Genomic DNA, 22,822 nt, shown 5'->3' with positions numbered 1-22,822 from the left:
CGTTTTAAAAAGTCATAAATTTAACTTTTTGAAACAGATTCCAATCATTTCTGATATTACATTTTAAAGCATTTGTCGGCCGATAATATCAGCAGTCCGATATTATCAGACATCTGTACTGAAAATAAAATGTCAAAACAGGATATGAACACAGTAAGATCAAAGAGCTGGTCTGTGCGTGTAGATGAAGTGAAGTGAAGTGAATTATATTTATATAGCGCTTTTCTCAAGTGACTCAAAGCGCTTTACATAGTGACACCCAATATCTAAGTTACATTTAAACCAGTGTGGGTGGCACTGGGAGCAGGTGGCTAAAGTGTCTTGCCCAAGGACACAACGGCAGTAACTAGGATGGCACAAGTGGGAATCGAACCTGCAACCCTCAAGTTGCTGGCACGGCCACTCTACCAACCGAGCTATGCCACCCAGTTGATCATGGGTATCAAACTCTGGGCCGCGGGCCAAATTTGGCCCGCCATTTAATTTCATTTGGCCCTTGAGGCAACATCAAATTAACATTATAGCTGGCCTGCCGGTAACACCACATTCACCGCTAATACTCATACTTGCCAAACCCTCACGATTTACCCGGTAGACTCCCGAAGTTTAGTGCCCTTCCTGAAAATCTCCCTGGGCAACCATTCTCCCGATTTCCACCCGGACAACAATATTGGGAGCGTGCCTTAAAGGCACTGCCTTTAGCGTCCACCACAACATGTCGTCACATCCTCTTTTCCTCCATATAAACAGCGTGTTGGTCAAGTCACATAATATATGCGGCTTTCACACACACCAATGCGAATGCCACGCATACTTGGTCAACAGCCATACAGGTCACACTGAGGGTGGCCATATAAACAACTTTAACATTGTTACTAATATCCGCCACACTGCGAACCCACACCAAACAAGAATGACAAAACACATTTCGGGAGAACACCCGCACCGTAACACAACATAAACACGACAGAACAATTACCCAGAACCCTTTGCAGCACTAACTCTTCCGGAACGCTACAATATACACCCCCCGCTACCACCAAACCCCGCCCACCTCATTTTTATTTTATTTTCGGATTTATTAGCCTGTGAAAAAAGTTAATGTTGATATTTACCTCAGAAGGCTGCAAATACAAAAGAGGCATTCCTTTTTTTAATTAAATTGTATTTAATATACCAGAAATGTTTTTGGAAAGTTGATTTTGCACTATTACGTTATATAAGCTCTGCCTGTTCAATGGGAGGAAGCCCGAGTCCCCGGAGAGAACATGCAAACTCCACACAGAAAAATCCCGAGCCCGGGATTGAACCCAGGATTACTCAGGACCTTCGTATTGTGAGGCAGATGCACTAAACCCTGTACCGCCGTGCTGCCCTATTTAAGCCTTGCTTGTTCAATATTCATTGCAAAACTTGTTTGGGTCCCTATTTAAAGGTTAATTTGTTCAACCTTGGCCCGCGGCTTTGTTCAGTTTTAAATTTTGGCCCACCCCGTATTTGAGTGGACTGCTCCTCCACATCGAGAGGAGCCAGATGAGGTGGTTCGGGCATCTGGTCAGGATGCCACCCGAACGCCTCCCGAGGGAGGTGTTGAGGGCACGTCCAACCGGTAGGAGGCCACGGGGAAGACCCAGGACACGTTGGGAAGACTATGTCTCCCGGCTGGCCTGGGAACGCCTCGGGATCCCCCGGGAAGAGCTAGACGAAGTGGCTGGGGAGAGGGAAGTCTGGGCTTCCCTGCTTAGGCTGCTGCCCCCGCGACCCGACCTCGGATAAGCGGAAGAAGATGGATGGATGGATGGATGGATGGATGTATTTGAGTTTGACACCCCTGGTGTAGATAATCACATGAGTGAAGTGGACAGTGAGCAGTTGGTGAACGTGAACTCAGTGCAAAGGATAGATCAGTTTGTGTTTAAGAGCACGATGGCTGAGGCAATTAAACGGTTCTTCGTTTAGATCTGAATGGTCCGCTGCAATCAGGCTTAATGACTTATGTAAAAAATACTAAACGGTCTATTCCGATCCGATCTTGCTGATTGTATTGATTGATTGATACTTTTATTAGTAGATTGCACAGTACAGTACATATTCCGTACAATTGACCACTAAATGGTAACACCCCAATAAGTTTTTCAACTTGTTTAAGTCGGGGTCCACGTTAATCAATTCATGGTAATTGTACTCCACATTCCATCCAGAAACCTACGTTCCAAGAACACCGGCTTATTATCCATCCATCCATTTTCTACCGCTTATTCCCTTTCAGGGTTGCGGGGGGCGCTGGCACCTATCTCAGCTACAATCGGGCGGAAGGCAGGGTACACCCTGGACAAGTCGCCACCTCATCGCGGGGCCAACACAGATAGACAGACAACATTCACACTCACATTCACACACTAGGGCCAATTTAGTGTTGCCAATCAACCTATTAGTGATTGTTAAAATAAAGCCAATAATGCAATTTTTTGTGGTCCCCTTTATTTAAAAAAGTACCGAAACGTATTGAAACAATTGGTACCCGGTACCAAAATATTGGTATCGGGACAACACTAATTTGTTGTTGAAATTATTACAATAAATTGAATATTTCCCATGCTTCCTACCTTCTTCTTCTCCTTGTAGACGCCTTGCTCCTTCTCCAAGGCGATCTTGGCTTCCTTTTCTGCAAAACAGGGTCCACGTGTCAGCCGGCCTCGCACGGCGATGCCCGCGTCAAGACAATGGCGTGACAAACCTTTTTGCTCCTTGAGGTAGTCCGAGTTCTGGGCGATCCACATGGCCGTCTTCACCTGGACTTCCTGGTCGTTCAGCAGGTACTGCGCACACACATCAGCCGGTGTTTACAAACAACTTCCCCGAGCGGATATCATAGATTTGCAATGACGGCTGACAAGGTCCAAGGTCAAGTCGGGCCGCTGCGGTCCAACGAGCCTGGATTGATTTTCTAACAATTTTCAGTTGGTAGTGTCAGTTAGTGCGTGCGTACCAGCTCAATCTCGCTGTCGTCAATGCCGCTGAGGTCCAGCTCGCCGCCTTCGACAGAGTCACCTGTCACACAAAGACGGTCAACCTTTCTTGGGACATTTTCAACAGCAGTTTTTTGTTTTGAGTCAGGTGACTATCCCTATCCCCATCACAGGGTGACCATGGTTCTATGCCGCCTGCCTAGTAAGCCACCACGGAGCCACAAATGGTGGATAAAGGGGGAGCTATAGGGGGTGTTTACAGGTTCGATATTGGTCCAAGGCTGTCCTTTGTCACCGATTCTATTCATAACTTTTATGGACAGAATTTCTAGGCGCAGTCAAGGCGTTGAGGGGTTCCGGTTTGGTAACCGCAGGATTAGGTCTCTGCTTTTGCAGATGATGTGGTCCTGATGGCTTCATCTGACCGGGATCTTCAGCTCTCGCTGGATCGGTTCGCAGCCGAGTGTGAAGCGACCGGAATGAGAATCAGCACCTCCAAGTCCGAGTCCATGGTTCTCGCCCGGAAAAGGGTGGAGTGCCATCTCCGGGTTGGGGAGGAGACCCTGCCCCAAGTGGAGGAGTTCAAGTACCTAGGAGTCTTGTTCACGAGTGGGGGAAGAGTGGATCGTGAGATCGACAGGCGGATCGGTGCGGCGTCTTCAGTAATGTGGACGTTGTACCGATCCGTTGTGGTGAAGAAGGAGCTGAGCCGGAAGGCAAAGCTCTCAATTTACCGGTCGATCTACGTTCCCATCCTCACCTATGGTCATGAGCTTTGGGTCATGACCGAAAGGATAAGATCACGGGTACAAGCGGCCGAAATGAGTTTCCTCTCCCTTAGAGATAGGGTGAGAAGCTCTGCCATCCGGGAGGAACTCAAAGTAAAGCCGCTGCTCCTTCACATTGAGAGGAGCCAGATGAGGTGGTTCGGGCATCTGGTCAGGATGCCACCCGAACGCCTCCCTAGGGAGGTGTTTAGGGCACGTCCAACCGGTAGGAGGCCACGGGGAAGACCCAGGACACGTTGGGAAGACTATGTCTCCCGGCTGGCCTGGGAACGCCAAGGGATCCCCCGGGAAGAGCTAGACGAAGTGGCTGGGGAGAGGGAAGTCTGGGTTTCCCTGCTTAGGCTGTTGCCCCCGCGACCCGACCTCGGATAAGCGGAAGATGATGGATGGATGGATGGATATTGGTCCAATATCAGCGAAAAATGGTTAAGTCGATGAATCGAACTCGATAAGTTAAAGTGAAGCATCTCGTCGTTCATTAGGTGTCTTTGGGCTGATAGCATGCACGCGATAAAACAAGTTAGCCCAGGGGTCCATCCATACATCTTCTTCCGCATATCTGAGGTCGGGTCGCGGGGGCAGCAGCCTAAGCAGGGAAGCCCAGAATTTCCTCTCCCTAGTCACTTCGTCCAAGTCTCCCCAGGGGATCCCGAGGCGTTCCCAGGCCAGTTGGGAGACATAGTCTTCCCAATGTATCCTGGGTCTTCCCCATGGCCTCCCTAGGGAGGCGTTCGGGTGGCATCTGATGACCAGATGCCCAAAACCACCTCATCTGGCTCCTCTCGATGTGGAGGAGCAGCGGCTTTACTTTTAGCTCTTCCTGGATGACAGAGCTTCTCACCCAATCCCCGCCACCCGGCGGAGGAAACTCATTTCGGCTTCTTGTACCCGTGATCTTGTCCTTTCGGTCTCAAACTCAATTTACCTGGGGGCCACTGGATGCAGAAACTGTGTGAGGCTGGGCCGCAAGAATAGATTTCTTAATAAATCTAACTAGCACTTTTTAATGAATTCACCTTCTATGAATGGCTTTCCGTAGCATTGCCAGGGCGGGAAAGCCAACCCTCACGATTTTTCCGGGAGACTCCTGAATTTCAGTGCACCTCCCGACAATCTACCGGTGCAACCATTTTCCCTTCACCGTCCTCTAAAACAGTGGTTCTCAACCTTTTTTCAGTGATGTACCCGCTGTGAGCATTTTTTTTAATTCAAGTACCCCCTAATCAGAGCAAAACATTTTTGGTTGAAAAAAAGAGATAAAGAAGTAAAATACAGCACTATGTCATCAGTTTTTGATTTATTAAATTGTATAACAGAGCAAAATAGTGCTCATTTGTAGTGGTCTTTCTTGAACTATTTGGGAAAAAAATATATAAAAATAACTACAAAAAACTCGGTGAAAAAATAAACAAGCGATTCAATTATAAATAAAGATTTCTAAACATAAAAGTAATCATCAACTTAAAGTGTAATAGAGATCCATCTGGATTCATGAACTTCTAAACATTTCTTCACAAAAAAAATAAATCTTTAACATCAATATTTATGGAACATGTCCACAAAAAATCTAGCTGTCAACCGACGCAAGTAGGAAGGGTGGGGGTGTGTTTATTGTTGCCCGGAAGAGTTAGGGCTACATGGGATTCTGGGTATTTGTTCTGTTTTGTTTATGTTGTATTACAGTGCAGATGTTCTCCTGAAAGGTGTTTGTCATTCTTGTTTGGTGTTGGTTCACAGTCTGGCACATATTTGTAACAGTGTTAAAGTTTTTTTTTTACGGCCACCCTCAGTGTGACCTGTATGGCTGTTGATCAAACATGTCTTGCAACATCACACGTGGGTACTGCAACAAATAAATGGGCTTGCACGCAGTCTGTACAGGATGTAGAGGGCGCTAAAAGCAGCGCAAATATGGCACCCCATGAGTAATATTGATTGGGTAGAAATTGTCAGGGTTTTCTAGAGAATGGATGCCTTGAAATTAAGGGGGACTCCCGGGAGAATTGGGAACGTTGGCAAGTATGACGCTGTCAAGCTCCGTTCATGTTAAACTCGCGGGCCGCATTAAATTCTCATATCAAAGTGCCCGCATGTTTAAGACCCCCTGCTCATGACCATAGGTGAGGATGGGAACGTAGATCGACCGGTAAATTGAGAGCTTTGCCTTCCGGCTCAGCTCCTTCTTCACCACAACGGATCGATACAACGTCCGCATTACTGAAGACGCCGCACCGATCCGCCTGTCGATCTCACGATCCACTCTTCCCCCACTCGTGAACAAGACTCCTAGGTACTTGAACTCCTCCACTTGGGGCAGGGTCTCCTCCCCAACCCGGAAATGGCACTCCGCCCTTTTCCGGGCGAGGACCATGGACTCGGACTTGGAGGTGCTGGTTCTCATCCTGGTCACTTCACGCTCGGCTGCGAACCGATCCAGTGAGACCTGAAGATCCTGGCCAGATGAAGCCAACAGGACCACAGCTTCTGCAAAAAGCAGAGACCTAATCCTGCGGTCACCAAACCGGATCCCCTCAACGGGGTGTCAAAAAATAAATAAATTAAGATTTTCAAATGAAACGCGATTCTTACTTGCAACGATTCTTAATTAAAAAAAATAGTTCAGTTAGAACGACGGCGCCAGGCATGTGATGTCACACAGCTAAACACGAGGACAATCAATCAATCAATGTTTATTTATATAGCGCTAAATGACGAGTGTCTCAAAGGGCTGCACAAGCCGCAACGACATCCTCGGCTCAGATCCCACAACAGGGCAAGGAAAAACACAACCCAATGGGATGACAATGAGAAACCTTGGAGAGGATCGCAGATGGGGGACCCCCCAGCCCCTCCCCAATGGGCAACCGGGGCAAAGGGCGTCGAGTGGATCTAACATTATATAGTGAGAGTCCAGTCCATAGTGGATCTAACATAATAGTGAGAGTCCAGTCTGCAGTGGACCTAACATAATATTGTGAGACTCCAGTCCATAGTGGATCTAACATTATATTGTGAGAGTCCAGTCCATAGTGGATCTAGCATAATATTTTGAGAGTCCACTCCATACTGGATCTAACATAATAGTGAGAGTACAGTCCGTATAGGATCAAACATAATATTGTGAGAGTCCAGTCCATAGTGGATCTAACATAATATTGTGAGAGTCCAGTCCATAGTGGATCTAACATAATAGTGAGAGTCCAGTCTACAGTGGACCTAACATAATATTGTGAGCGTCCAGTCCATACTGGATCTAACATAATAGTGAGAGTACAGTCCGTATTGGATCAAACATAATAGTGAGAGTCCAGTCCATAGTGGTTTAACATAATATTGTGAGCGTCCAGTCCATAGTGGATCTAACATAATATTGTGAGTCCAGTCCATAGTGGATCTAACATAATAGTGAGAGTCCAGTCCATAGTGGATCTAACATAATATTGTGAGAGTCCAGTCCATAGTGGATTTAACATAATATTGTGAGAGTCCAGTCCATAGTGGATCTAACATAATAGTGAGAGTCCAGTCTACAGTGGACCTAACATAATATTGTGAGAGTCCCGTCCATAGTGGATTTAACATAATATTGTGAGAGTCCAGTCCATAGTGGATCTAACATAATAGTGAGAGTCCAGTCTACAGTGGACCTAACATAATATTGTGAGAGTCCCGTCCATAGTGGATCTAACATAATAGTGAGAGTCCAGTCTACAGTGGATCCAACATAATATTGTGAGAGTCCAGTCCATAGTGGATCTAACATAATAGTGAGAGTCCAGTCTACAGTGGACCTAACATAATATTGTGAGTGTCCAGTCCATAGTGGATCTAACATAATATTGTGAGACTCCAGTCCATAGTGGATCTAGCATAATATTTTGAGAGTCCAGTCCATACTGGATCTAACATAATAGTGAGAGTCCAGTCTACAGTGGACCTAACATAATATTGTGAGTGTCCAGTCCATAGTGGATCTAACATAATATTGTGAGACTCCAGTCCATAGTGGATCTAGCATAATATTTTGAGAGTCCAGTCCATACTGGATCTAACATAATAGTGAGAGTACAGTCCGTATTGGATCAAACATAATATTGTGAGAGTCCAGTCCATAGTGGGTTTAACATAATAGTGACAGTCCAGTCCATAGTGGATCTAACATAATATTGTGAGAGTCCAGTCCATAGTGGGTTTAACATAATAGCGAGAGTCCAGTCTACAGTGGATCTAACATAATAATTTGAGAGTTCAGTCCATACTGGATCTAACATAATAGTGACAGTCCAGTCCATAGTGGGTTTAACATAATAGTGACAGTCCAGTCCATAGTGGATCTAACATAATATTGTGAGAGTCCAGTCCATAGTGGGTTTAACATAATACTGAGTCCAGTCCATAGCGGATTTAACATAATAGTGAGAGTCCAGTCCATAGTGGATCTAACATAATATTGTAAGAGTCCAGTCCATAGTGTGTTTAACATGTTAGTGAGAGTCCAGTCCATAGTGGGTTCAACATAATAGTGAGAGTCCAGTCTACAGTGGATCTAACATAATAATTTGAGAGTTCAGTCCATACTGGATCCAACATAATAGTGAGAGTCCAGTCTACAGTGGACCTACCATAATATTGTGAGAGTCCAGTCCATAGTGGATCTAACATAATAGTGAGAGTCCAGTCTACAGTGGACCTAACATAATAGTGTGAGAGTCCAGTCCATAGTGGATCTAACATAATAGTGAGAGTACAGTCTGTAGTGGATCAAGCATAATATTGTGAGAGTCCAGTCCATAGTGGATCCAACATAATATTGTGAGAGTCCAGTCCATAGTGGATCTAACATAATAGTGAGAGTCCAGTCCATAGTGGATCCAACATAATAGTGAGAGTCCAGTCCATAGAGGATCCAACATAATAGTGTGATAGTCCAGTCCATAGTGGATCTAACATAATAGTGAGAGTCCAGTCTACAGTGGACCTAACATAATATTGTGAGAGTCCAGTCCATAGTGGATCCAACATAATATTGTGAGAGTCCAGTCCATAGTGGATCTAACATAATAGTGAGAGTCCAGTCTACAGTGGACCTAACATAATATTGTGAGACTCCAGTCCATAGTGGATCTAGCATAATATTTTGAGAGTCCAGTCCATACTGGATCTAACATAATAGTGAGAGTACAGTCCGTATTGGATCAAACATAATATTGTGAGAGTCCAGTCCATAGTGGATCTAACATAATAGTGACAGTCCAGTCCATAGTGGATCTAAAATAATATTGTGAGAGTCCAGTCCATAGTGGGTTTAACATAATAGTGAGTCCAGTCCATAGCGGATTTAACATAATAGTGAGAGTCCAGTCCATAGTGGATCTAACATAATATTGTGAGAGTCCAGTCCATAGTGTGTTTAACATAATACTGAGTCCAGTCCATAGCGGATTTAACATAATAGTGAGAGTCCAGTCCATAGTGGATCTAACATAATATTGTAAGAGTCCAGTCCATAGTGTGTTTAACATGTTAGTGAGAGTCCAGTCCATAGTGGGTTCAACATAATAGTGAGAGTCCAGTCTACAGTGGATCTAACATAATAATTTGAGAGTTCAGTCCATACTGGATCCAACATAATAGTGAGAGTCCAGTCTACAGTGGACCTACCATAATATTGTGAGAGTCCAGTCCATAGTGGATCTAACATAATAGTGAGAGTCCAGTCTACAGTGGACCTAACATAATAGTGTGAGAGTCCAGTCCATAGTGGATCTAACATAATAGTGAGAGTACAGTCTGTAGTGGATCAAGCATAATATTGTGAGAGTCCAGTCCATAGTGGATCCAACATAATATTGTGAGAGTCCAGTCCATAGTGGATCTAACATAATAGTGAGAGTCCAGTCCATAGTGGATCCAACATAATAGTGAGAGTCCAGTCCATAGAGGATCCAACATAATAGTGTGATAGTCCAGTCCATAGTGGATCTAACATAATAGTGAGAGTCCAGTCTACAGTGGACCTAACATAATATTGTGAGAGTCCAGTCCATAGTGGATCCAACATAATATTGTGAGAGTCCAGTCCATAGTGGATCTAACATAATAGTGAGAGTCCAGTCTACAGTGGACCTAACATAATATTGTGAGACTCCAGTCCATAGTGGATCTAGCATAATATTTTGAGAGTCCAGTCCATACTGGATCTAACATAATAGTGAGAGTACAGTCCGTATTGGATCAAACATAATATTGTGAGAGTCCAGTCCATAGTGGATCTAACATAATAGTGACAGTCCAGTCCATAGTGGATCTAAAATAATATTGTGAGAGTCCAGTCCATAGTGGGTTTAACATAATAGTGAGTCCAGTCCATAGCGGATTTAACATAATAGTGAGAGTCCAGTCCATAGTGGATCTAACATAATATTGTGAGAGTCCAGTCCATAGTGTGTTTAACATAATAGTGAGAGTCCAGTCCATAGTGGGTTCAACATAATAGTGAGAGTCCAGTCTACAGTGGATCCAACATAATAATTTGAGAGTTCAGTCCATACTGGATCCAACATAATAGTGAGAGTCCAGTCTACAGTGGACCTACCATAATATTGTGAGAGTCCAGTCCATAGTGGATCTAACATAATAGTGAGAGTCCAGTCTACAGTGGACCTAACATAATATTGTGAGAGTCCAGTCCATAGTGGATCTAACATAATAGTGAGAGTACAGTCTGTAGTGGATCAAGCATAATATTGTGAGAGTCCAGTCCATAGTGGACAATCTATAATAACTTCAGAAAGAAGTTTTGGGCTGTAAATCTTCGGGCACAACAAGATTCGATTCTTGAGGGTAACGATTCTATTCAGAATCAATTCAAAACGAATCTTGATTCAAAATCACTTTTTAACAACATTGGATGCCAGTTCTATAATTTACGTCATTCCTCCATAAAATAGATAAACAGCTCTGACTGATTTTTATATTACTTCAAAGAAAATTGGCTTCGTAGAATAGAATCCTACCCCTAACATTGAATAAAGTCAAATACAAATAAAGGCCACAAGAGAAGTATCCAACACTTCTCTTTTCTAAAGTATCAATCAATCAATCAATGTTTACTTATATAGCCCTAAATCACTAGTGTCTCAAAGGGCTGCACAAACCACCACGACATCCTCGGTAGGCCCACATAAGGGCAAGGAAAACTCACACCCAGTGGGACGTCGGTGACAATGATGACTATGAGAACCTTGGAGAGGAGGAAAGCAATGGATGTCGAGCGGGTCTAACATGATACTGTGAAAGTTCAATCCATAATGGATCCAACACAGTCGCGAGAGTCCAGTCCAAAGCGGATTCAACACAGCAGCGAGAGTCCCGTTCACAGCGGAGCCAGCAGGAAACCATCCCAAGCGGAGGCGGATCAGCAGCGCAGAGATGTCCCCAGCCGATACACAGGCAAGCAGTACATGGCCACCGGATCGGACCGGACCCCCTCCACAAGGGAGAGTGGGACATAGAAGAAAAAGAAAAGAAACGGCAGATCAACTGGTCTAAAAAGGGAGTCTATTTAAAGGCTAGAGTATACAAATGAGTTTTAAGGTGAGACTTAAATGCTTCTACCGAGGTGGCATCTCGAACTGTTACCGGGAGGGCATTCCAGAGTACTGGAACCCGAACGGAAAACGCTCTATAGCCCGCAGACTTTTTTTGGGCTTTGGGAATCACTAATAAGTAATAATAAGTAAATCTATACAGCAGATATAGATCATCTACATCAACAATATGATTTGTATGAGTGGCTGAACAGGACAAAATAAAAAAATAAAAATAAAATAAACATTAAATTACTTTTTACATTGAGAATCGTTACAAGTAAAAATTGTAATTCATTCGGAAAAAAAAAAGACACCCCTAGTTAATACTAAATATTAGTTTTTTTTTCATATATGTATGTTAAAAAAAATAAATATTGAGCCTTTTTACAGAACATCCCATCCTAGCATTATGCAAATATTTGCGACAACGTCATGGTGACCACGCCCCCATCGCCACATGTATCTTGGCAATCTAGGGGAAACCCTGTTGCTGTTATGCATTGTTACATCAGGGGTACATTTGGTCTCAAAATAATGTTGACCATAATATACTTTGTAGGTCAATTTATTGTCATGCCTGTAGGGGCTTGCATCTAAAATCTCCAATATAAGCTGCATCCAAAGCTGGACAGTCAGTTAACATCGAAATGTCCTACAATAACCACAGAAGGTTGGTCTACCTGTATTTTAATTAGTAATTTACCAAATGTAAACATGGCAAGCTATAAAATACTACGAGCTAGCAGCTACACAACAACTAAGCACACACTAGCATACCCGCTAGACATACGTAGGAATTGTCCTTACAATCAATGTTTACTTATATAGCCCTAAATCACTAGTGTCTCAAAGGGCTGCACAAACCACCACGACATCCTCGGTAGGCCCACATAAGGGCAAGGAAAACTCACACCCAGTGGGACGCCGGTGACAATGATGACTATGAGAACCTTGGAGAGGAGGAAAGCAATGGATGTCGAGCGGGTCTAACATGATACTGTGAAAGTTCAATCCACAATGGATCCAACACAGTCGCGAGAGTCCAGTCCAAAGCGGATCCAACACAGCAGCGAGAGTCCCGTTCACAGCGGAGCCAGCAGGAAACCATCCCAAGCGGAGGCGGATCAGCATCGCAGAGATGTCCCCAGCCGATACACAGGCAAGCAGTACATGCAGTCTACAACATGAAAGGTGTCTATACACACAAGTACTAATGATAGTTGCATATTCCTACAGATATAAAGTCTACAAAACAGAATACGGTTGGAAAGTATCCAGTAACACACGTGTCCACATTATTCAAACTCACTGTGTAACGAACTTAACTTAATGAAGTATTTGCTACGGCGCACACGCAGTCCGCTTTTCCCTTTTCTGCAAGAGTACCTGAGAGCGCCGCTAGACTCGCCCCCGCGCTTGCAACTGCGCTTACTGCGTGGACCGCGCCCATGCGCCGCCGAAGCCAGAGGCAATCTGCAATCAACGCACCGGTCCTCCAATGGGAAGCGACAGTATAAAGAGCCTCGCCGCGGAACGTAGCCCTTTGTACAGTAAGCTTCTCGTCTCAGACTCCGCTCCTGCTCTCTCTCTCTCGCTCGCTCGTGCCTCGTCTTGATTTGTCCTCGTCGTCTCTTGTCCCCACAGTCCTCCGTGTCTCAGCTTTAGCTGTGCGCTTCTGCCGCTGCTCTTCCCCCCTCCCCCCGGACTTTGATTGCCTTCCCCGATCCTCGACCCCACGCTCGGACTTCTGGACGCCTCTCCCCTGCCCCACGACCACGCTCGGACCGCGGACCTCTCTGCTTCTCCCCCGCTGGACTTGGACGCCGCCACATCCAACACGCACTCCAACAAACCTTCCAGTATATACACATGCGTTTAATTTCAACACATAGTATTCCATTCACACACATAGTAGCACACACACCCCAGGTAATCATCAAGTGCTCAATAAAACCCGTTGAGCTAGATCCTCTGTTGTCATGTCGTCTCCTTCCCTTTGTCTTAGCTTAGAGGTGACAGAGCTTTCGCTGCTGCTGCTCCCAAGCTCTGGAGCGACCTACCTCTAAATGTTAGACAAGCCTCCTCTCTTCCTGTTTTTAAATCTCTCTTAAAAACACACTTTTATTCCTTGGCTTTTAACACTAAGTGATATCCATCATGCTGTGAACCTGTTTTTATGTTTTATTTATTTATTTTTTATCATGTTCTGTTTGGCTGCCCTTTGTCACCGATTCTGTTCATAACTTTTATGGACAGAATTTCTAGACGCAGTCAAGGCATTGAGGGGTTCCGGTTTGGTGGCCGCGGGATTAGGTCTCTGCTTTTTGCAGACGATGTGGTCCTGATGGCTTCATCTGGCCGGGATCTTCAGCTCTCACTGGATCGGTTCGCAGCCGAGTGTGAAGCGGCCGGAATGAGAATCAGCACCTCCAAGTCCGAGTCCATGGTTCTCTCCCGGAAAAGGGTGGAGTGCCATCTCCGGGTTGGGGAGGAGACCCTGCCCCAAGTGGAGGAGTTCAAGTACCTAGGAGTCTTGTTCACGAGTGGGGGAAGAGTGGATCGTGAGATCGACAGGCGGATCGGTGCGGCGTCTTCAGTAATGCGGACGTTGTACCGATCCGTTGTGGTGAAGAAGGAGCTGAGCCGGAAGGCAAAGCTCTCAATTTACCGGTCGATCTACGTTCCCATCCTCACCTATGGTCATAAGCTTTGGGTCATGACCGAAAAGATAAGATCACGGGTACAAGCGGCCGAAATGAGTTTCCTCTCCCTTAGAGATAGGGTGAGAAGCTCTGCCATCCGGGAGGAACTCAAAGTAAAGCCGCTGCTCCTTCACATCGAGAGGAGCCAGATGAGGTGGTTCGGGCATCTGGTCAGGATGCCACCCGAACGCCTCCCTTGAGAGGTGTTTAGGGCACGTCCAACCGGTAGGAGGCCACGGGGAAGACCCAGGACACGTTGGGAAGACTATGTCTCCCGGCTGGCCTGGGAACGCCTCGGGATCCCCCGGGAAGAGCTAGACGAAGTGGCTGGGGAGAGGGAAGTCTGGGCTTCCCTGCTTAGGCTGCTGCCCCCGCGACCCGACCTCGGATAAGCGGAAGAAGATGGATGGATGGATGGTTCTGTTTGTGTTGTGTTGTTTGCTCGGTCTTCGTATTATCTTTTAACCTGTCCGTTGGACAGCACTTTGGCTACCCTTGTAGTAAATTTTAAATGTGCTTTATAAATAAAGTTGATTTGATTTGATTTGTCGACTCATAACAGTATTGTGGAACAAAGTGTGGCCCAAAAAAATCTGACAATTTCACTTCAACTAATAAGTTTTTCATACCAATTGTTCTGAGTAATTTGATTAAATGAAACCCTTTGTAACAAACACAAAATAAAAGTATGCATATTTTGTGCTGACATTCTATCAGATTATAATCGTTACTCGCCTAGACTCGAGGGTCCAACATGGGTATCGGAAGTTAAGAAGTTGTATTGCGAGTGAGAAACGCTTTTAAATTCTAGAAATAAACTGATTGATTTTGAGTTTGAGTTTATTTCGAACATGCAAGCATACAACATGACACATCACAATTTCCAGTTTCTCTTTTCAACATGTTCGAAAAGGAGAAGGAAGAAGCAGAGCTTATTTAATCCTACCCCTTTTCTTTTACATAACAGTTGCTAAAACTTTTGTTCACTTCCTGTTCTCAATGTATTCACAATGTATACTCCATAAGTAATAAGTAATCACAACACAAATATATAAATAATTGCTTAAGTTTTAATCCATACGATGAGATAAATCAGATTATTTTGAGAATGAATGCGTGAGTAAAATCAGAATGTTTCTCATGGTTCTTCATTTTTGTACTTTGTAAACACTTCCAGTTTGAAGAGTTTCTTGAAGTGGATCACATTAGTACATTGTTTGATTGCTTTGCTTAATCCATTCCATCATTTAATTCCACATACTGATATACTGAAGGTTTTACGCCTGCACTGGCTTCCTGTGCACTTAAGATGTGACTTTAAGGTTTTATACTTACGTATAAAATACTACACGGTCTAGCTCCATCCTATCTTGCCGATTGTATTGTACCATATGTCCCGGCAAGAAATCTGCGTTCAAAGGACTCCGGCTTATTAGTGATTCCCAAAGCCCAAAAAAAGTCTGCGGGCTATAGAGCGTTTTCCGTTCGGGCTCCAGTACTCTGGAATGCCCTCCCGGTAACAGTTCGAGATGCCACCTCAGTAGAAGCATTTAAGTCTCACCTTAAAACTCATTTGTATACTCTAGCCTTTAAATAGACTCCCTTTTTAGACCAGTTGATCTGCCGTTTCTTTTCTTTTTCTTCTATGTCCCACTCTCCCTTGTGGAGGGGGTCCGGTCCGATCCGGTGGCCATGTACTGCTCGCCTGTGTATCGGCTGGGGACATCTCTGCGCTGCTGATCCGCCTCCGCTTGGGATGGTTTCCTGCTGGCTCCGCTATGAACGGGACTCTCGCTGCTGTGTTGGATCCGCTTTGGACTGGACTCTCGCGACTGTGTTGGATCCACTATGAATTGAACTTTCACAGTATCATGTTAGACCCGCTCGACATCCATTGCTTTCCTCCTCTCCAAGGTTCTCATAGTCATCATTGTCACCGACGTCCCACTGGGTGTGAGTTTTCCTTGCCCTTATGTGGGCCTACCGAGGATGTCGTGGTGGTTTGTGCAGCCCTTTGAGACACTAGTGATTTAGGGCTATATAAGTAAACATTGATTGATTGATTGATTAAGTGTTGTACGTGCATACAAATGTTTTAAATTGCATTTTTCTCTAAGATTATATTTCTCTTCTTTTGTTGAGAAGAATTGTTGTATATTCTTGGGACGCAGGTTATAGTTTGCTTTGTGTATAATCTTAGCTGTTTGCAATTCCACTATGTCGTGGAATTTCAGTATCTTTGATTCAATAAATAAAGGGTTTGTTCTCTATACCCAACATGATGTATTATTCTAACTGATCTTTTTTGTAATACTGTTAGTGAATGAAGTGTACTTTTGTAATTATTTACCCATATTTCTACACAGTAACTCAGATATGGTAAGCAGTAGAGAATATAAAGTGATTTTTGGTCTCGAACATATTTGGCTTTATTCATTATTGATGTATTTCTTGCAACTTTATGTTGTATATTTTTTACATGAGATTTCCAGTTTTTGTACGTTAAACTGAAATTATTCTCTTGGAAAAGTGTTTTGTGTTCATATTTCTGATTCATTGTATTCAAATGATTTCTTATGAGTAAAATGTGACCTTGTTTCGGCTGTAATGTGCATGCCAGGCCACTTGTTGGCGACGTCGCATCGCAAAGAAACACGCATTTTAGCGCTTAAAGTAAAACCATAACGGACCGTAGGCTGTCAAAAGTAAAACACTGTAGTACTAAGACCTCCACACGACCCTCCGGAGCAGCACTTCATTAAGCAGAACCTTTCCTAATCTTAAACCCCCCCCCCCCTCAATGAGGAGTTAAAAAAATCCCGTTGATCCGCTCGCGTCACTCGCTATCAGGCGGGCCCAGCCCTCTAAGAACTTCCCGTGCGTAAAGACTGAGGGGAGATAAGAGCCAGCACCGAGACTCAGGATAAGACGGGGCCCCTTTGTCGGGGGCGCTCATGTATGGATCATTCAACCACTGCTTTGAGAGCAATAAATTCTATACGAAGGTGCGTTAAGCTCACAATTTGATGCAAATACTTTTTTATTGCCTTTTGAAATAGACAATGTCATAACTAGCAGCAATATTCATCACTATTATATCCTCGTGCCGTATCTTTTTAGGGACACAGCATACAGCAGGGGTGTCCAAAACACAGTCATTACGTCATTGGTTCAACAAAGCATTCTATGAATGCTACACATTTGCTGAAAGTGTGATTAAATCAGATCAATGACCCTAGAAAGCACTTTGAAATAATGGCACAGCATTTAGCTATATGACAAAACATGACCAAACAACCTTCCCTAGTCATGGTGCAAAAAAAAAAAAAAAGCAACTATCAAAGGTCAACACACAGTCACCTGCTCCCTGAACATTGTGGATATAATGAAAAACACCCATTTAAATCCATTAGAGTGCATGATGGGGAAAAAATGCAAAAACACTCCCTCCACACGCATTTTAACAGCTTGATATTTCTGATTCATCACAAAATTTGAAGGAGGTCGTCTTGGAAGTAAACAAGGTAGGAGTCAAACTATGACATACTCTTATTATCCAATGATATTCATTACACTGTATATTAATCAATCACATTTCATTTACATAGCTCTTAACCACAAACGTCTCAAAGGGCTTCACAAATTCAAATACTAATGTACAATACGACCTTTTGACTATTTATGTCTATATTATTCATGCAGGGGTGTCAAACTCGCAGCCGCGGGCCAATTCTGATAATATCGGACTGCCGATATTATCGGCCGATAAATGCTTTAAAGTGTAATATCGGTATCGGTTTCAAAAAGTTAAACGTATGACTTTTTAAAATGCCGCTGCACGGAGTGGTACAGAAGCAGTTGCGTCTCCCAGTCAGCAGCCCCTCCACTCTCCCACACACAACATAGGAGTTGACGACTGTAGCGTGAGAGGTTTACTGGCAGCACTTGATGACCTCATCAAACCAGCGCAAGCGGAGCACAACAACAACAAGAGTGTGTTGTTGCCGGTGCTGTAGCCGTGGCTAACAAGTGAGCTTGCTCAGTGACTGACTAACCACACCATGTCTATGGTTTGGGATTCTTTTAAAGCGTCTCTGACGGATAAAAAAACTGGCAATGACTGCAAAAGTGAAGTGAAGTGAATTATATTTATATAGCGCTTTTCTCTAGTGACTCAAAGCGCTTTACATAGTGAAACCCAATATCTAAGTTACATTTAAACCAGTGTGGGTGGCACTGGGAGCAGGTGGGTAAAGTGTCTTGCCCAAGGACACAACGGCAGTGACTAGGATGGCGGAAGCGGGAATCGAACCCGCAACCCTCAAGTTGCTGGCACGGCCACTCTACCAACCGAGCTATACCGCCCCAAAAAGTTGGTCATGCGAGGAGGAACCAAGACGTCTTCCTTTAATACGAGCAATTCGATCTCCCACCTGTTCAAAAATCATAAGGAGATACACGATGAATACAAGCGGAAGATGGAGGAAAAGCAAACACCGAAAAAAAGCGGTACCACACAGTTGTCGCTTAAGGACTCCGCCGAGAAAAAACAAAAACACAACAAAAACCACTCCAAGGCGAAAGCCCACAATGGTGGTCAGGGACAACGCACGCAGTACGTCGAAAGTCACGGTGGAGTTTGGTGTGGCTAGTCTGCCCTGCATGGCGGACATGAATTGATTTACGAGTTGAAAAACTTATTCGGGTGTTACCATTTAGTGTTCAATTGTACGGAATATGTACTCAACTGTGCAATCTACTAATAAAAGTATCAATCAATCAATCAAAACACTTTGCATCTCGTAGTGAACAGAGGTGCCCTGTCTCAACGCAGCATTTCAGAAGCTCTGGCTGACTGCTAGGCCACTTCAAGCACTCACCACCCGCTTGCAGCACATTTTTGTTACTCGTACAAATACGTTAGAGCAGGGCAGATTGAGCCCAGTTTATAATTTCCTGTTATACAGTATACCAGGCAGTCTTGCACTAAAGGAGGACTATGTTATGTTATTGTTTACTTCATTACTCTAGTATACTCTGGACCAGAGGTGGGTAGAGTAGCCAGAAACTGTACTCAAGTAAGAGTACAGTTACTTTCGAGATTTATTACTCAAGTAAAAGTAAGGAGTAGTCACCCAAATATTTACTTGAGTAAAAGTAAAAAGTATGTTGTGAAAAAACTACTCAAGTACTGAGTAACTGATGAGTAACCTGATTACGGCAACAAATAATGCACAAAAACATAAAAATAGCAATGAGCAAATTCAGAGCCAGGAATATCTCTTAAGCTACTAGAACAATAATATATATTAAATAATAGTACATTAAAATAAAATAAAAAAAAATGGCACATTGAGCCACAATAACTTAACAGCACCATAGGCTCAATAGGCATTGATTGATTTGATTGATTGATTAAAACTTATATTATTAGATTGCAAAGTACAGTACATATTCCGTACAATTGACCACTAAATGGTAACACCCCAATAAGTTTTTCAACGTTTATCAATTACTTAGTAAATGACCAAGTCGAGGTGATCTACCTCATATATACATACACACACATCATTTATACACACACATCACACACATCATTTATACACGAACAAATTATATATATATATATACATATATATAGATATACACATACATACATTAATATATACAGCATATAATTTATATTTATTTATTTTGCCGTTTTTGTTCACATGTTAAAGGTGTTTTAATGAATATACATGCATGTTTAACATATAGATTCCTATCTTTCATGAAGACAAAAATATAAGTTGGTGTATTACCTGATTCTGATGACTTGCATTGATTGGAATTAGACAGTAGTGCTGATAATGTCCACGTTTTCAAATGGAGGAGAAAAAAGTTCCTCTTTTCTGTCTAATACATCATGAAAGTCGTTGGTTTTTGGCATCTTATTTGTCCAGCTTCCATATTCGTTTTTATACACTTTACAAGAAATACATTGGCGGCAAACTCCGTAGTTTGCTAGTTTGTTTGCTCTGGCTTTCGGAGACTCTTATTTTGTTAGCGCAGGTGCGATGGAGCGGCGCTTTTATTGTGAAGACGGGAACTGTGCGATCAGTCTTTAGGCTTTTGACGGGAAGTACGGTTGAAATAAAAAGTGCCTTTTTTCCTTTACACTTTTTATTGATTGATTGAAACTTTTATTAGATTGCACAGTACAGTACATATTCCGTACAATTGACCACTAAATGGTAACACCCCAATACGTTTTTCAACTTGTATAAATCGGGTCATGTGACCGCCTGGCTCTGTTTGATTGGTCCAACGTCACCAGTGACTGCATGTGATTGGTGAAACGCAGGCATGCGTAGATTCTACTTTGAAGCTCTGTCATTAACCAAAACAAACATTAATAGATCGATTAAAAAAAAGTAGCGAGTAGCGAGCTGAATGTAGATAAATGGAACGGAGTAAAAGTAGCGTTTCTTCTCTATAAATATACTCAAGTAAAAGTATGTTGCATAAAAACTACTCGTAAAAGTAGAATTTATCCCGAAAGTTACTCAAGTAAATGTAACGGAGTAAATGTAGCGCGTTATTACCCACCTCTGCTCTGGACTGAAGCTGTGTGCCTTCATTGTTTTTCTAGCTGTTGTTTTGAGGCATGTTTAAAGAAAATAAAAAAATAATGCACTTTGTGAAAGTCAAAGTATAGTCGAGGGTATCAGCATTATCTCAGGGAGAGCATGTCCCAAACTCCAAGCTGCTGTTTTGAGGCATGTTAAAAAAAAAAAAAAAGTATTTTGTGACTTCAATAATAAATATGTTGGCATTTTTTTTCCATAACTTGAGTTGATTTATTTTGGAAAACCTGGTTACATTGTTTAATGCATCCAGCGGGGCATGAATAAATAAAATAAATGGGTTGTACTTGTATAGCGCTTTTCTACCTTCAAGGTACTCAAAGCGCTTTGACACTACTTCCACATTTACTCATTCACACACACACATTCACACACTGATGGAGGGAGCTGCCATGCAAGGCACCCATCAGGAGCAAGGGTGAAGTGTCTTGCTCAGGACACAACGGACGTGACGATGTTGGTACTAGGTGGGGATTGAACCAGGGACCCTCGAGTTGCGCACGGCCACTCTACCACTGTGCCACGCCGTCCCTCACATCACAACAACAACAACAAAATTAGGCATAGTAATATATTAATTCCACAACTGTATATATCGGTATAGGTTGATATCGGAATCGGTAATTAAGACTTGGACAATATCAGGATGTCGGCAAAAAATCCATTGTCGAACATCTCTAATTTTAATGGTCAGAGAATAAAAAAAACTGTTCACGACCTTCTAATTACAATTTTCCACATTATGAGGGACCTCGAAAAGGAAATAACACCTTGTCCCAGCAGGCACAATACATTAATACATGTCTTTTAAAACTGACTTTAAAACAATGTTGAAAAAGAATCGTATTTGCCATGTTGGCACTTTTTTTTCCATAATTTGAGTTGATTTATTTTGGATAACCTTGTTACATTGTTTAATGCATCACAACAAAATGAGGCATGATAATGTGTTCATTCCAAGACTGTATATATCGGTATCGGTTGATATCGGAATCGGTAATTAAGAGTTGGACAATATGGAATATCGGTAAAAAAGCCTTTATTGGACAGCTCTAATAAATATATACCTATATTGTATTACCATTACACACACCAAGTTCAAATTAAAGTTAAAGTTAAAGTACCAATGATTGTCCTCTACAATTTTTGTTCTCTGCATTTGACCCATCTTTAGTTTAGTTTATTTAGTTTATTAAGGATCCCCATTAGTCTACACCGCAGTGGAGACTATTCTTCCTGGGGTCCAGGCAAAAAACATCACACAACCACAGAACAAACGATTAAAATGCAGTACAACATGATCCAATAATAAATTGTCATAATACAAAAATAGCAACAACAAAGAACCAAAAAATACTAATAGATGTTGTTACTTAATAATTTTCATACCAAAGATAAAAATAGCAATGTAAAAATAGATATACTGTATACATTTTTGCAAAAATAAAACAAAGAACCAATGGCCTAAAACACATTAATGTACCAAAGACAAACAATAAGTGACGAAAAAGTATCATCCATCCGTTTTCTGCTGCTTATCCCATAATCAATAAAATACTCAATAGTCAATAAAAACAGTCATGACATTAGGTACAATCTAAAATAATCTCTTTACGCAATACTTCTCCTTTTAGTTTATTCTTAAAGCCCACTATGCTGGTGATTGATAGCAGATATTGTGGAAGTCTGTTCCAGTAAGTGATTGCCCGATACATTACAGTCTTTTTCAAAACATCACTTTTGGGTTTAAGACGGGTGAGCGCACCATCACCCTTGTACACCCCCTGGCAGGTGAGGGGAGCAGTGAGCAGCAGCGGTGCCGCGCCCGGGAATCATTTATGGTGATTTAACCCCCAATTCCAACCCCTTGATGCTGAGTGCTAAGCAGGGAGGTAATGGGTCCCATTTTTCATAGTCTTTGGTATGACTCGGCCGGGGTTCGAACTCCCAACCTACTGATCTATTGTATACATCTATTGTATACATCAAATGTATTAATAATCATTTAGGCATCTTCAGAATGGATCTGACTGTCATTTAAAAAGGTTTCCCTTTAGGGGGACCTGTTTTTTTTATCCCCATACCGTCAGAGATCCCCTAAAGGTGACTGTGTAAACAGAGCAATGTCCCCATTAAGTCAGCATT

The 22,822-nt window shown here is 42.9% G+C and overlaps 1 protein-coding gene across 2 annotated transcripts in view; it reads right to left on the bottom strand.

Annotated features, from left to right (window-relative positions):
- LOC133541952 (transcription factor IIIB 90 kDa subunit-like) overlaps positions 1–22,822 on the bottom strand; it is a 277,169-nt gene that overhangs the window by 109,465 nt on the left and 144,882 nt on the right. For both annotated transcript variants that reach the window (XM_061885688.1, XM_061885689.1), the window contains exons 13-15: positions 2,990–3,051; positions 2,738–2,819; positions 2,607–2,665 (exon numbers count right to left, since the gene is read on the bottom strand). In XM_061885688.1, coding sequence (XP_061741672.1) covers positions 2,607–2,665; positions 2,738–2,819; positions 2,990–3,051 — 203 coding nt within the window. The remainder of the gene's footprint in view (positions 1–2,606; positions 2,666–2,737; positions 2,820–2,989; positions 3,052–22,822) is intronic.

The sequence above is a fragment of the Nerophis ophidion genome, linkage group LG24 (assembly GCF_033978795.1).
Source record: "Nerophis ophidion isolate RoL-2023_Sa linkage group LG24, RoL_Noph_v1.0, whole genome shotgun sequence".
Taxonomy (NCBI): domain Eukaryota; kingdom Metazoa; phylum Chordata; class Actinopteri; order Syngnathiformes; family Syngnathidae; genus Nerophis; species Nerophis ophidion.
This window is presented reverse-complemented; position numbering and strand designations above follow the sequence as displayed.